We start from the raw sequence: 14,149 nt of genomic DNA, 5'->3' as shown, positions 1-14,149 counted from the left end.
CAAGCCGATGTAATAGATGGGATAAAAAGGCTTCAGCCCCGATTAGATCCTGCTATTCCAGTACAAGCTAGGGACAAAATAATCTTTCCAGCTAAGATAGATAGAGAACAACAAGCACAAAAATTTGGGGCATATCCAGCAGAAATTTCAACCTGTCGTTGAACATAAGCTTCAGCAGTTCAGGCATGCATCCAAGTTTGTACCACTGATGTAGAGCAAAAAATCCATAAATTTTAATTAGATCAGAAACAATGCCTCAAGTTGAAAGCCCACTATTCCCGTTAAACTGCATCAGCGCAAACAAAGATCCATGGTACAAACAATTTCCCAGTAGGTATTCACCTGGTCTGTCTGTACTCCTAGGAAACCCATAGGCGGGTAGATTCCCAACAGATAAATTGATAATCAGATCTTATACAGCATAACGTACAAAGGTTAGAGGACAACAGAATGTGTTTCACAGTGAACTTTGGGAGTAACTTTGTAGATTCATCTAAGGACCCACAAGTTTCCTGTGCACGTGTGCATGGAGAGAATGCTCGTCACCATCATGGTGATGGAACACATATGTCAGAACCCCAACAAGGCACAGCACTGAGCCAACTAGGACCTTGTCATAGCGTTCCACCCAGTGAAACTTGATCTGGCTAGCACCATAAAATGAGAGAGCCACCAGGGACGTCATCACCGTGATGGTACTGCAGGCATAAAAGAACACAAGCTAGGTTGTAATACAAAGGTAAAATAAATCAATAGTATGCATCTATAATACTCCATATGCGTAGCTGATTCAACACAAAGCGCCCCGGAGAATATTCAAAGTTCAAACCATGCTCATGATTGACAGCCATATAAGTTGGTCTGCATCCCATTTAAGATGGAGCATTTGGTTCCATGCCTATGACAGCCAAAGCTTCAGAGCTACTATCTTTAAGTTTTAGACTACTGATCTTATTCAGCACATTGGTGGAAGCTTGAATTTAGGACAGTAAAACTGCACCTAATCGCTGCCCTTTCGAGCGCTCTCATTCGTGGCCATCCGTTTTGCTTATCTGGGCGTTTGTGACCGTCAGATCTGATCTATACAGCCACCTCCAATGCACATTTTAATTGTAGGTCCAGCTGCCCTAAACCACTAATGGGCTATACTATAACTATCCAACCACCACGCATAAGCATAAGAACTGTAGTTTCTAGAAACATTTCACATCAACTAAATAAAGCTTCAGAACGGAAAATATGCTATGATCAGCTTATTTTGAATGTCCCTCAAATCCTAAACCACTGACGAGTGACGAGTGGAAGCCTTATCTAAGAACAAATTGGTTGATGAGCGCAAAGAGAAATGTCTGAAAAGGAAGGCTTGCATATGGAAATAATGAGGTTCTCCATTTCTACTTCAACACTACGTACAGCAATACTGAAATGACTATCCTTATATCTTCTTCCTTTTTGGCCAAACAAGCTCTCTGTATAACTAGGGGTTAGGTGACTAGTCCAACAAAAAAATATCTTCATCGAGGATGGGGGGGGGGGCACCTGAAGAGAAGCACAATGATCGCAAGAATCATCATCGAGGATGAGTTGCCAACAGCAAGAAACACTGGAAGAGTAGTTGCACAGGGTGATAATGCTGGTACAAGTACAAGACCAGCGACTGCCATCTTCTCCATTGGATGATTATGAGCATGGCTATGACCACCTTTTCCTAAAGCAAACAACAGAATGTAACCTGCTCCAAGAAATATTAGCAACAGCGAGGCAAGTTTATGCACTGTTTCCTCGCCTGCTATAGTATTTGCCATAGTAACTGCAGTTATCCCGAGAAGAGCGGTCGATACAACATGAAGGACTGCTCCAAATGCAGCTGCAAAAGTTGGGAATATTTTACTAATAATGATACATGTGGAAGAGAAGAAATCCTTGCCAAATGACAAGGTATCATACTACCATCACTAGTTTACACAGAAAACAAGGTATAACAATATATCAAAAAATACAGGTAACCTAATTAACAAGTATCCCTGCCCTGAGAAAAGTGAAGAACATAATTTTGAAGTCAAAAACAGGGAACTATCCAAGGAGCAAAAGTCCAATTTACAAGCATTTAGAACATTGGTAACCATATTCATAGCCCATGCACTTACGATTTGCAGGCACAGACAACATACAGGATGATGATAATTACAAAAAAAAGTGAAATAAATAGTCTAGTCCAGATATACAGAGGGAAAAAAGCTCAGGAGATTGTGTTTTGGTAGTTCATGACTACCTCTAATTTTATCCTAACTCATGACTGCAACATTCATGCAAGATAAATGAATGGAGGTTTTTACAATGCACATGCAAATAGGCAATGGCATAAAGTAAAAAAAAAGGGTCAGTAAGAGAAACTCCCAGGCTAATTATCAATCAACTTGACTAATGTAAACAGTAATGGAATCTATACGTGTAAATAGACTATATCTGCGTACTTCTGATAATGACCATATATCAGTACATAGTCAAATTGGAAATGCAAGATCAATTTTGAATGGATATTCTTTTGAAAAATATACCATTCATCAATATCCCAATCTACAACTATCATATGGCTCCAATAAAGATTAATCACACAGGTATAGTGCCTACATCAAGTTTCATGCTGTCCAATATGGTCAAAATACTTATGCAAAATTCAATTCATTCGAAGCAGCTTGTAGACTGAGCCAAGCTCTGCCATGGTTTCTGGGTGCACTTCTATTGCCAAAAGAAAAAATGGCATTACTAGAATGTACACTAATCTCGTCATGTCTCTGTCGCTATCAGTATCAAACAGCCGTGAACGTGAAGGTGAGAAACTCTAAACCAACGCACATGGCTAAAACACCTCCCATATGAAGGATTAAGGAAGTTATAACAGCCCACGCTGAACAAAAACATGACAAAACCTTCACTAAAATTCAGAATTTCCTGAATAACGAAAGGGGAACCCCGTTAATTAAATGGATAACAGTCCCAGCCTATGCCCTGCATCATATCAGAGCATGAGTAGATTATCCAACCTTTCCCCAACAACTCAGAATTTTGGGAGAACTAGATGGTGAATGGAAAGCGACATATCCAACAGTTATCATCAATACAGATGTCAATTACCATGGTGTTCTAATAAGACAAAATCGTTCACACAGCCATACCGAGGGAGTGGCGGAAGCATGAAAATGCAACGTCGCCCGGAAGCCATCAGAATGCCCCAGAGTGTTCAGACAGTGCTCTCAGGTCTCAATGTTGCACGCATTGCTGCAGGTACCGCTACGGCACTACCACCGCAGCACAACTCAGGGGCGGACGCAGTTTTTTTTTAGTGGAGGCAAACTATAAGAATGGGGGCACTTCTTGCATGAATTTGAAACTCTTACTATTTTTCCTATGATAATACGAATGAATTCTCTTGAGATTTTCAAAATTGGGGTCTGAGCCCACACTGCGCTCTACTTGGGTCCGCCCCTGCCACAACTCCCCCATTTCATTATGCTAGAACGATCTAATCCAATACAGACACCGAGAGGTAATAGCCCCACTTTCCCTGGATAAGTAAACCCTAACCAGGTATCGCCCCTATGCTCTAGATCTTGGAGCGGTGATCAGTACACAGAAAGAGTGGCAACAGAAGAAAATGGGCGGGGTGGGTACTGACTGACGAGGAGGGTGCGGGAGAGCGGCCAGCGCTGGGCGCGCCCGACGATGGAGAAGGGGAGCCAGTGCGTGGGGATGAAGGAGTGCAGCAGCGACACCGTCGCGATGCCCCCGATCGTCGAAGCCTCCTCCGCGGTCCACTGGAAGCCGCCTAAGCCGCCGCCGCCAGCGTCCATCACCTGATACGCCGACGCGTGACGGACGCCGCCACCCACCAACCGCCGGTACGCGAGCTGCGGTGGCCTCTTCCCTTTTGCTGTTTTACCTCTCGCAGACGTCTCGCTACGTTTCTCCGGTGCGCGCGGCCGTGTGGTGGCGAGATCTGGGAGGGGGGAAGGGGGCGTGGAGTGGGAAGCGGGCGAAAGGGGCTCGCTGCCGCGGTGTTGGTGCGGTGGGGGTCGGGTAGGGAGGGGGGCAATCTACCGTTGTTCGTTTTTTGTGCCTTTTTCCCAACTTCCTTTTCCACGTATCTGTCCACTCAACACTTTGACAATCCTCAAAAAGAAAAAGCACTTTGACAATCCTCCGTGGGAATGGCTGCCGCCAACGTTGTAAGCAAGATACCCGGATGCGCTCCGATGCAGAGGCTTTCGCTGTACGCCGAAGATGTAGTTATGTTCATCAGGCCGTGGAGATTGGATCTGTGGTTTATTCAAGAGACGCTCAAAATTTTTGGGGAGGCCTCGGGTAAACTTCGCCAAGTCCTCGGCCATTATGATCAAATCGGACGAAGCCGACGAGGAGCTGGTGCGACAGGCGCTACCATGTAAGTTGGAGACGTTTCCCATCAAATACCTAGGGCTGCAGCTGGGGATCAAACAACTCTCGCGATCTAAATGGCAGCCCATTGTGGACAACGTGTTGAAGCTTATGCCAGGTTGGCAGAGAGGCCTTGTGTTGACGCTCAAAAGTGGCACAGTCATAAAATTAGCATAGGCTGCATCAAGACTAATTCAAACTTATTATTGGAGGTCACCTTTGAATGGATCTCTTTAAGAAGATCGAGATGGATATGAAGATGGTCTATAGCGGAGCTCAGATGTAATAGTTATGACAAGTTCGGAGATGCTCATGTTGATACCAGATTAAAGAATTGAATGAAACTCAATTAACACGGCCTCTGATGGAAAACATTCCAACATGAAAGTTGTGCGTCTCGTCGAAACGGTGGATTTTGATATAAAAATTGTCTTAATCCGAGGTCATATGCAACCTGTGGAGGCAAAACAAGGTCAGGAACAGAAACTGCAGAGTCATTTCGGACCGACCGAATTGATTTGATCGGTGAGACCGAGTTGGTCCGAAAATTTACCAGAGAGTTGGCAATGTTGACTCGGTAGGACCGAAGCAAACCAATCAGTGAGACCGAGTTGATCCGAAAAATTACAGAAGGATACAGAGAGTTGGCAACGTTCACTCGGTGGGACCGAAATGAACCAATCGGTGAGACCGAGTTAGTTCGAGAAATTATCAAAGATTCCTGCCCGAGTTAGGTTAGGGTTTTTGATGTTTTGAACGGAATTTTTAGTCCTTTTCTTGTACGGGAAGTCCGGCCACCTCATAAATAGATGAGAGGTGACGGCCGATTGAACAACACACAATCGCAAAAAACACATCTAATACTTTTTCATCTACGTTTTGTCTCTCCCTCGTTCTTGCTTCCTCGTTCTTCATTGGTCTTCGCGTTGGAGAGCTGTGAATACCGAGGCTCTAGGGGCGGCTTGACCGACCTAGGGAAGCCCATAGCCGCCGCACTCCCCGACGGGGTGCCTCCCGGGAGTGTGGGGTTTCGGGTCCTCAAAAGCTCTCGTCGGTCGACTTGCGAATCGCGCTTCCGGTGAGACTCCTTTGACATGGGCTGCGGTGCATCACCCCCGGCGTCGAGGGTACACGTGACGTGTTCGTGTGCGAACACACTTTTTGGCGACTCCGCTGGGGAACAAAGAGCAATCATCATCATCCATCATGGTCGATCTTCCCAAGCCATCTGAAGTGGATGCCGATAACATCATCAAGCCCAATTTTGAGGAATTATCGGCAGAGCATCGCCAAGCTTTTGAGGAGTACAAGAAGGCGTGTGAGGAGAAGGAGATGCGGGAGTTCCTTGCTAAGTTCAAAAAGGATCGCCAAGGCAACATCACTTGAATTGAAGAAATCAAGTTTCCTCCTCTTCACAATGAGCAGGTAGAACCGGCTGTAAGCAAAATCTTCTCTCCTGAACAGTCGGCTGAAATTATTACTCTTATTGCTCAGAATAATGATCTTATTTACCAAGCTATCATAGACAATAATACTGCTCGAAATAATACTCCTCAATCATATAATGGTAGTGGTAGTATGTCTGCTGATGTGGAAAACTTTAGTCCAACTTTACCTATTTCATCGCCGCCGCCCGTGCCGTTGAATTCTTATCCCAGTCAGACAAACCAACTTGTTGCTCCACCCTTTAATCCTGTCATGAACGCACCAAGTTCAGTGAATCCAACTGCATTGCTAGGTTATGGTTCGGCAAGTCCAAGTGGATTGCTGCCGAACTATGGTACAACATACACACCACCATCTCTTCCGACTAGCACTGTACCAACTATTAGAAATCATATTCACCATGCGCCACAACCACACGCAACGTCACTCAATATGAGTGATATTTTGGCTAATGTCAGAGAGGAAATGTCTAGGGTGTTCCGAGAGCATTGTGGGATTGAACTACCTAAACCACGAATTTCCAGGAAACCATATCTAGAAATTTTTGATGCCGTGCCATGTCCTCCCGGATATAAAGTTCCAGATTTTGTTAAATTTAGCGGGGAGGGAACAAAGACTACATGGGAGCATGTTAGTCAATACTTGGCACAGTTAGGTGAGGCAAGTTCACGAGACGAGTGGAAAGTACGTTATTTTCCTTTATCTTTAACTAGTACTGCTTTCTCGTGGGTTTGTGCATTACCACCCGGTTCTATTACTACATGGTTTCAATTGGAGCAAAAGTTTCAAGATCAGTTCTACAGTGGTGACAATGAGCTTATACTATCCCATCTTACATCGGTTAAGCAAAGTATGATGAATCAGTCTCCGATTATGTCAAAAGATTTAGGGATACGAAAAGCCGGTGCTATAGTTTGGTGATAACCGAGAGAGATTTGGCTGATCTTGTGCTTAGTGGTTTGAGAACTCACATTAGAGAAAGGCTAGAAGGATACGAGTTTTTAAATATCAACCAAGTCTTGCAAAGGGCTTTGGCTCAAGAAAGCCGAAGCAAAGATCTTAAAGAGGTGCATAGATATAAAACTGATCGTCCCAAGGTGAATATGGTTGAGTATGATAGTGACCACTCGGACGATGAGGGTGATATTTATGCTACTGAATTTGTTTGGCCATCTAAGGCCAAACCATTTACTTGCAATGACTTAAAGCTGGTTCATAAGAATCGTGATGAAGAGATGAAATTTACTTTCAACATTGCTAAGTGTGATAAAATATTTGATGCTTTGTTGCAAGCCAAGATTATTAGAATATCTCATACTTTACCGCCGTCCAAAGAGCTGAAACAGCGTGCTTATTGCAAGTATCATAATTCTTTTTCTCATGCTACTAATGATTGTAATGTTTTTCGACGACAGATACAATCGGCCATTAATGACGTACGATTGAATTTTTCTGAGATGCAAGTTGATAAGCAGCCTTTCCCAATGAACACCATGGATTGGGAGGGGAAGAAGATGTTAATTCGGCCCAACATAGCCGAATCAGCTAATAAAAATAATATTGTCATTGGTGAACCCATGAAAAATGAGGAGAGCAACAAGGTCTTGGGGAGACAAGTGGTGCTTGACAAGCAACCCGGTGGCAAGGAGGTAATCAAGATCACCATCAAGAATCCTACACTTGTGGGGCAACCACAAGTGCAAGAGAACACTCATGTCAAATTTGTTAAGCCCAAGAGTCCAGAGGTTGGCAAGTGGAAGACGAATGAAGCTAAAATGCAGCGCAAGAGAATCAAGCCAACTTTTGATATGTTGTTGTCCAAGTATGCCAATCAAGCGAACGGTTCTAGCTCTAACCGGTCATCAAATTTGAAGCGCTCAAGATCACCTCCGAGGGAAGAATTTCAGCATCACGCAAGGCCATATGGGTCATGGGCACTAGGACCATGAATGGTGCCGCCCCCCTATGCACCATACTACATGGGAGGCTTCAATGGAGGATGGGGGCAGCCCCCAATGGCCCCTTATGCTTTTCATCCGGGTTGGGCAGAACCCACATGAGGCTTTCTTATCCCACATGAGGCCGTTTGAACAATGGTGTCAATCGGCCAATGCAAGATAATCAAAAAAGGGTCAACTGGCAAGTGTGGCATGCCAAATCACCAAGTGCTGAAATTTCAGAGCCTAGCAAGCAAAAGGAGAAGAATGCTAGTGGTGAAACTATTATGATAGGCACTAAAGAATTAATAATCAAAGAGCCGATTATTGTTGATAATCCGGCTGATTCTAATAAAGATGCGGCTGCGGTCCAGCAAAGCCCCATGGCTAATGATCATGAAGCTAACACAAGCAAGGCCAAGTCAAGGGATCCAAAATATACTCAGCCTAAGTGGTGTCCTTCCGGTCTGACCAAGGCGCAAAAAAGGAGATTGCAGTGCATGAGAAGTCATGAGAAGGAGGAACAAGAAGCAGAAAAGCTAAGGGATAAATTATTCAATGAAATTCATCCCATGGTACCCTCAAAACAAGTGTGGAGGCCAAAGCAAAAGGAAAAATTGCATCTTCTGCACTGAACATAGCAACACCTACACCACCAACGGAGGACGATGCGGCTACTATTACATCATCCACTTTGCCTACTACTTCCTCTTCCCTTGAAGATATTTCAGAGTCAGTGGGCATGCTTGCGGAAGGAGATGAAATGCTTGATTATGAGTCTACACCGGTTCATGAAGGTATGGATATTAGTATGGTGTATTACTTACCCGCTGAATTTCGTGCTATAGATGAAGAAGGGGAAGTAGCTCAGCTAGATATTGGTCCTAAAAATGCTATATATGAAAAGCCAAAAGAACCGGTGACGCACTTGAAGCCATTGTTCCTTAAAGGTCATATTAATGGATCGCCGGTTGCTAGAATGCTTGTCGATGGTGGTGCTGTGGTGAATCTTATGCCATATTCGGTCTTCAAAAAATTGGGGCTGCGTGATGAAGAGTTAATAAAGACCAACATGGTGCTTAATGGATTTGAAGGCAAAGAGAAAACTGAAGCCAAAGGTGTGATGTATGTGGAGCTTACGGTGGGAAGCAAAACTTTGGCTACCGCATTCTTTGTCGCCGAGGTGCAAGGTAACTACAATGTGATATTAGGCCGCGATTGGGTTCATGCGAACCAATGCGTGCCATCTACTATGCACCAGTTTTTGATTCAATGGGTTGATGATGAAGTAGAAGTCATTCATGCGGATAATTCGGCTTGTGTTGCTTTGGCCGATACATCGGTAGATTGGCAACATCCCAATGCTACTTGCTTGACGGGGCGCGACTTATCAGAATATGATTTTCTTAGCACCACAAAAAGTGGTTTCGTGACCATTTCTTTAAAGCGGTTGGCGATAATCGGCTCCAAGGTATGATGTATTTAAATGGATCCTAACTCAGAGTGGTTACAAAAAGCGTCTTGTAGAATATTGGTCCAATGAGAACGATATGTATGAGTCCATAGAAGAGTTAGACGATATGGATAAATTAGGACAAGGTTTTACATCGGCCGATCCATTAGAAGAGATAGATATAGGAGATGGTTCAGTTCCTAGGCCGACATTTGCAAACAAAAATTTAAGAGCCGATCATAAGGCTAAGTTGATCGAGCTATTGAAAGAATATGTTTGTTTCTTTGCATGGGAATATCATGAGATGTCAGGTTTAAGCCGAGAGCTAGTGGAGCATCGGTTACCTATAAAGGCCAGTTTTAGACCATACAAGCAATTGGCCAAAAAGTTTAATCCAAAAACGTATGACCGGATCAAGGAAGAGATTGGTCGTTTGCTTAAAGCTAATTTTATTAGACCTTGCAGGTATGCCGAGTGGATTTCTAACATTGTACCAATAGAGAAGAAAGGCTCCAGCAAGTTGAGGGTGTGCATTGATTTCAGAGATTTGAATAGAGCTACACCTAAAGATGAGTGTCCTATGCCAATAGCCGATATGCTTATTAATGATGCTTCTGGACATAAGGTCATTAGCTTTCTTGATGGTAATGCGGGGTATAACCAGATTTTTATGGCCGAAGAGGACATGTCCAAAACGGCTTTTCGATGTCCCAGTTTCCTTGGTTTATTTGAGTGGACAGTGATGACCTTTGGATTAAAAAATGTCGGTGCCACGTATCAAAGGGCTATGAATTTAATTTTTCATGATTTACTTGGTGTTATACTTGAGGTTTATATTGATGATATTGTTGTCAAATCGGATGCTTTTGAATTTCACTTAGCCGATTTGCGTTTGGCTTTTGAAAGAATGAAGAAATATGGGCTGGAAATGAATCCTTTGAAGTGTGCCTTTGGTGTATCGGCTGGAAAGTTTCTGAGTTTCATTATTCATGAAGATGGCGTGGAAATTGATCCCAAAAAGATAGAAGCTATACAGAAAGTAGAGGCTCCAACATGCAAGAGAGATATGCAAAAATTCCTTGGCAAGGTCAATTATTTGAGGAGGTTCATAGCCAATCTATCAGGGAAGGTTGATGCATTTACTCCTATCCTTCGGTTAAAGAATGATGTTGATTTTACTTGGGGGGCAAAACAGCAAGAGGCATTTTATATGATTAAGAAATATTTGTGCACTCCTCCGGTTATGAAAGCGCCCAAGCACAGGGAACCATTTAGACTTTACGTTGCAGCGGAGGAAGGTGTTATTGGTGCCGTTTTGACTCAAGAGACCGAAGGAAAGGAGCATGATATTACTTATTTGAGCCGACGATTATTGGACGCAGAGACAAGGTATACATTTATTGAGAAATTATGCTTATGCTTATATTATGCTTGCACAAAATTGTGACATTATCTAGTGCCTAGTACTTGCATTATAGCTTGTCAAACCGATGTCATCAAATACATGTTGCATAGGCCAATTCTTAGTGGTAGAATTGGCATGTGGGCTTATGCTTTAATTGAATATGATTTGGCTTATGAATCTCTGGAATCCATGAAAGGCCAAATTGTTGCTAATTTTATTGTTGAGCATCGGATTGATGACAAGCATGATATTGATATAAACCTTGTCTCATTAGTACCATGGAGATTATATTTTGATGGTTCAGTTTGTAGCAATGGCCAAGGTGTTGGTATTGTTTATATATCTCCTCATGGTGCTGTTTTTGAAGCCTCATGCCGCTTAGAATACTTTTGCACAAATAATCAAGCCGAATATGAAGCATTGTTATTCGGCTTAGAGATGTTGCTTGCCATAGGTGCTACACATATTGAGGCTTTTGGTGATTCGTTATTAGTAGTGCAACAAATATACAAAGTCTTTCAATGTTTTGACGAATCACTTAATGTTTATCTTGATAAATGTCTAGATATAATTTCTAATTTGGATTATTTTAGCATTGCTCATATATCTAGACATGACAATTGGAGAGCAAATGAGTTGGCACAACAAGCATCTGGCTATCATGTTGATCGTGGCATGTTTCATATTTCTCAAAGGCCGATGGCTAGTCTTGCCAACATAGGGGAGGCCGAATCGAAGCCCACCGTTTCGGCCACTAATGAAATATTTAATTCAGGAGAAAATGAAGACTGGAGGAAGCCCATTATTGATTATTTGTGTTATCCTAGTAAAAGGGTGGACATGACTATTCGGCGTATGGCTTTCAAATACACAATGAGAGATGATGGTCTCTATCGCCGATCGGTTGATGATGTTCTTTTAAAGTGCTTGGACGAGGACCAAGTGAGAGTTGCTATGGGAGAGGTCCATGAAGGTATTTGTGGCACTCATCAGTCGGCTCCCAAGATAAAATGGTTACTACGACGTGCTGGGTTTTATTGGCCAACAATGGTTAGTGATTGTTTCCGGTACTATAAAGGATGTGAAGCTTGTCAAAAGTTTGGTGATATTCAGTTAGCTCCCGCTGCTATGTTACATCCTATTATCAAGCCCTGGCCGTTTAGAGGTTGGGGATTAGACTTTATTGGAGAGATTCATCCTTCTTCTTCAAAGGGGCATCGGTTCATGTTGGTGGCAACTGATTATTTCACTAAATGGTCTGAAGCAATACCACTCAAAAATATGACGCATACAGAGGTAATTCAATTCATAACTGAGCATATTATTCATAGATTCAGTATTCCTCAAACATTAACTACGGACCAAGGTTCATCCTTTATGTCACATCAAGTCAGAGAATTTGCCGAATCATATAAGATAAAGTTGTTCAATTCCTCTCCATATTATGCCCAAGCCAATGGACAAGCTGAGTCTAGTAATAAAATATTAATCAAGCTCATCAAGAAGAAGATTGAGGATAATCCAAGGAGATGGCATGAGCTATTGTCCGAAGCTTTGTGGGCACATAGGATCTCAAGGCATGGTGCTACAAAGGTGACTCCATATGAGCTCGTATATGGTCAGGAGGCCGTTTTACCAGTGTAAGTGAATTTGAATGCTTTGAGAATAGCCAAACAAAATGATTTGTCGGCTGTGGACTTCTATAACTTGATGATGGACAATATTGATGAAGTTGCCAATAAACGTTTGGCTGCTTTAAAGGCCATAGAGAGAGATAAGTTGAGGGTGGAAAGAGCTTACAATAAGAAGGTCAAGTTGAAGAATTTTCAAGTTGGCGATCTCGTGTGGAAGGTGATTCTACCAATTGGTTCGAAAGACAGAAAATTCGGGAAGTGGTCTCCAAGTTGGGAAGGTCCTTTTAGGATTACAAGAGTGGTTCCTGGAAATTCATATTTGGTAGAATCCATACAAGGGACATTGTTACCTCGAGCTCTCAATGGAAAATATTTAAAGAAATACCACCCAAGTGTGTGGCAAGAAGCCTAGATAGGCAACGGCCGACAAATAACTATCGCCCTTAGCATAAACACGGTGGATATATACTTATCGTCCTCAGAACATATAAGTGGCCGATGGAGTGTTGACATCATCCTTAGAACAAACTTCGTACAAGTTATTTTTCGGCGCCCTAGATATGCCAAAAAACAGGGGGGCATGTGTTGACGCTCAAAAGTGGCACAGTCATAAAATTAGCATAGGCTGCATCAAGACTAATTCAAACTTATTATTGGAGGTCACCTCTGAATGGATCTCTTTAAGAAGATCAAGATGGATATGAAGATGGTCTATAGCGGAGCTCATATTTAATAGTTATGACAAGTTCGGAGATGCTCATGTTGATACCAGATTAAAGAATGGCATCATAAATAGATGAGAGGTGACGGCCGATTGAACAACACACAATCGCAAAAAACACATCTAATACTTTTTCATCTACGTTTTGTCTCTCCCTCGTTCTTCGTTGTTATTCGCGTTGGAGATCTGCGAATACCGAGGCTCTAGGGGCGGCTTGACCGACCTAGGGCAGTCCATAGCCGCTGCACTCCCCGACGGGGTCCCTCCTGTCGGCGTACTAGAGTAGGGGTACCCTAGTATCCCGAACTTGTGCACGGGCAGTTGCAGCGCCCCGCGGCAAGGCTTGCCGGGCGACCGCCAAGATCCTCCGTGGTTCCTTTGGAGCCATTCAAGAACAAAGTATTCAAGCCAAGGAGACGAGCCCCCGGCAAGAGGATCTTGTCGGGAAGGCCAACCAAGGCATCCTAAGGAACTTGCCACGACGCGCCACACGTCCCGGCAAGGCAACAAGGCCCCGGCAAGAGGAGCTTGCCGGGAAGACCGACCAGGACATCTCGAGGCCTGGGGGGCGACAAGCTTCCAGGCGCGACAAGACGACGGCCACGGCAAGGCGCTTGCCGCGGCAGGCGGCCACTCCGTACCCACGCTCCAGCACATCCACCAACGTGTCGCTCTGGGGGCCTTTCCAGGCGCGCGTGGCAGGAGGCTATGCAGCCAGCGGTGCGCGGTGGCATGCGAGGCTGACAAGACTGCCATCGTGGCGAGCGGTGACGTCCCTGACGGTACCTTTCTGCACTGTTTGGGCGACACAGACGGGCATTTAATGCCCTTGTCCCCTGCCGTCAGGGTTAGGTAGGACACACTGTACAGGTAACTGTACCAACCACCTCTCTTTTTTACATTTGTACCCTTGTCTACGTTGCCACCTGTCGGTGACCCCTTTAGCGTATAAAAGGAGGCCCACGCGCAACGTAGAGGGGGTTCGGATCATTCGGAAGCCAGAAAAACAATTAGCTCTCTTGAGCAAGAACACAATACAATCAGACAAGCAGCAGTAGGAGTATTATCTCTCCGGAGAGCTCCGAAGCTGGGTAAACGGCTCGTGTGTCTCGCCTCGAT

The 14,149-nt window shown here is 43.9% G+C and overlaps 1 protein-coding gene across 1 annotated transcript in view; it reads right to left on the bottom strand.

Moving 5' to 3' along the window:
- Window positions 1-261: 261 nt before the first annotated feature.
- The window catches only part of LOC123067484 (uncharacterized), a 22,796-nt gene continuing 8,908 nt past the window's right edge, over window positions 262-14,149 (bottom strand). The window contains exons 2-4 of the mRNA XM_044490263.1: window positions 3,677-4,094; window positions 1,540-1,867; window positions 262-698 (exon numbers count right to left, since the gene is read on the bottom strand). Coding sequence (XP_044346198.1) covers window positions 494-698; window positions 1,540-1,867; window positions 3,677-4,094 — 951 coding nt within the window. The 3' untranslated portion in view covers window positions 262-493. The remainder of the gene's footprint in view (window positions 699-1,539; window positions 1,868-3,676; window positions 4,095-14,149) is intronic.

Source organism: Triticum aestivum, chromosome 3B (assembly GCF_018294505.1).
Source record: "Triticum aestivum cultivar Chinese Spring chromosome 3B, IWGSC CS RefSeq v2.1, whole genome shotgun sequence".
Classification (NCBI taxonomy): domain Eukaryota; kingdom Viridiplantae; phylum Streptophyta; class Magnoliopsida; order Poales; family Poaceae; genus Triticum; species Triticum aestivum.
This window is presented reverse-complemented; position numbering and strand designations above follow the sequence as displayed.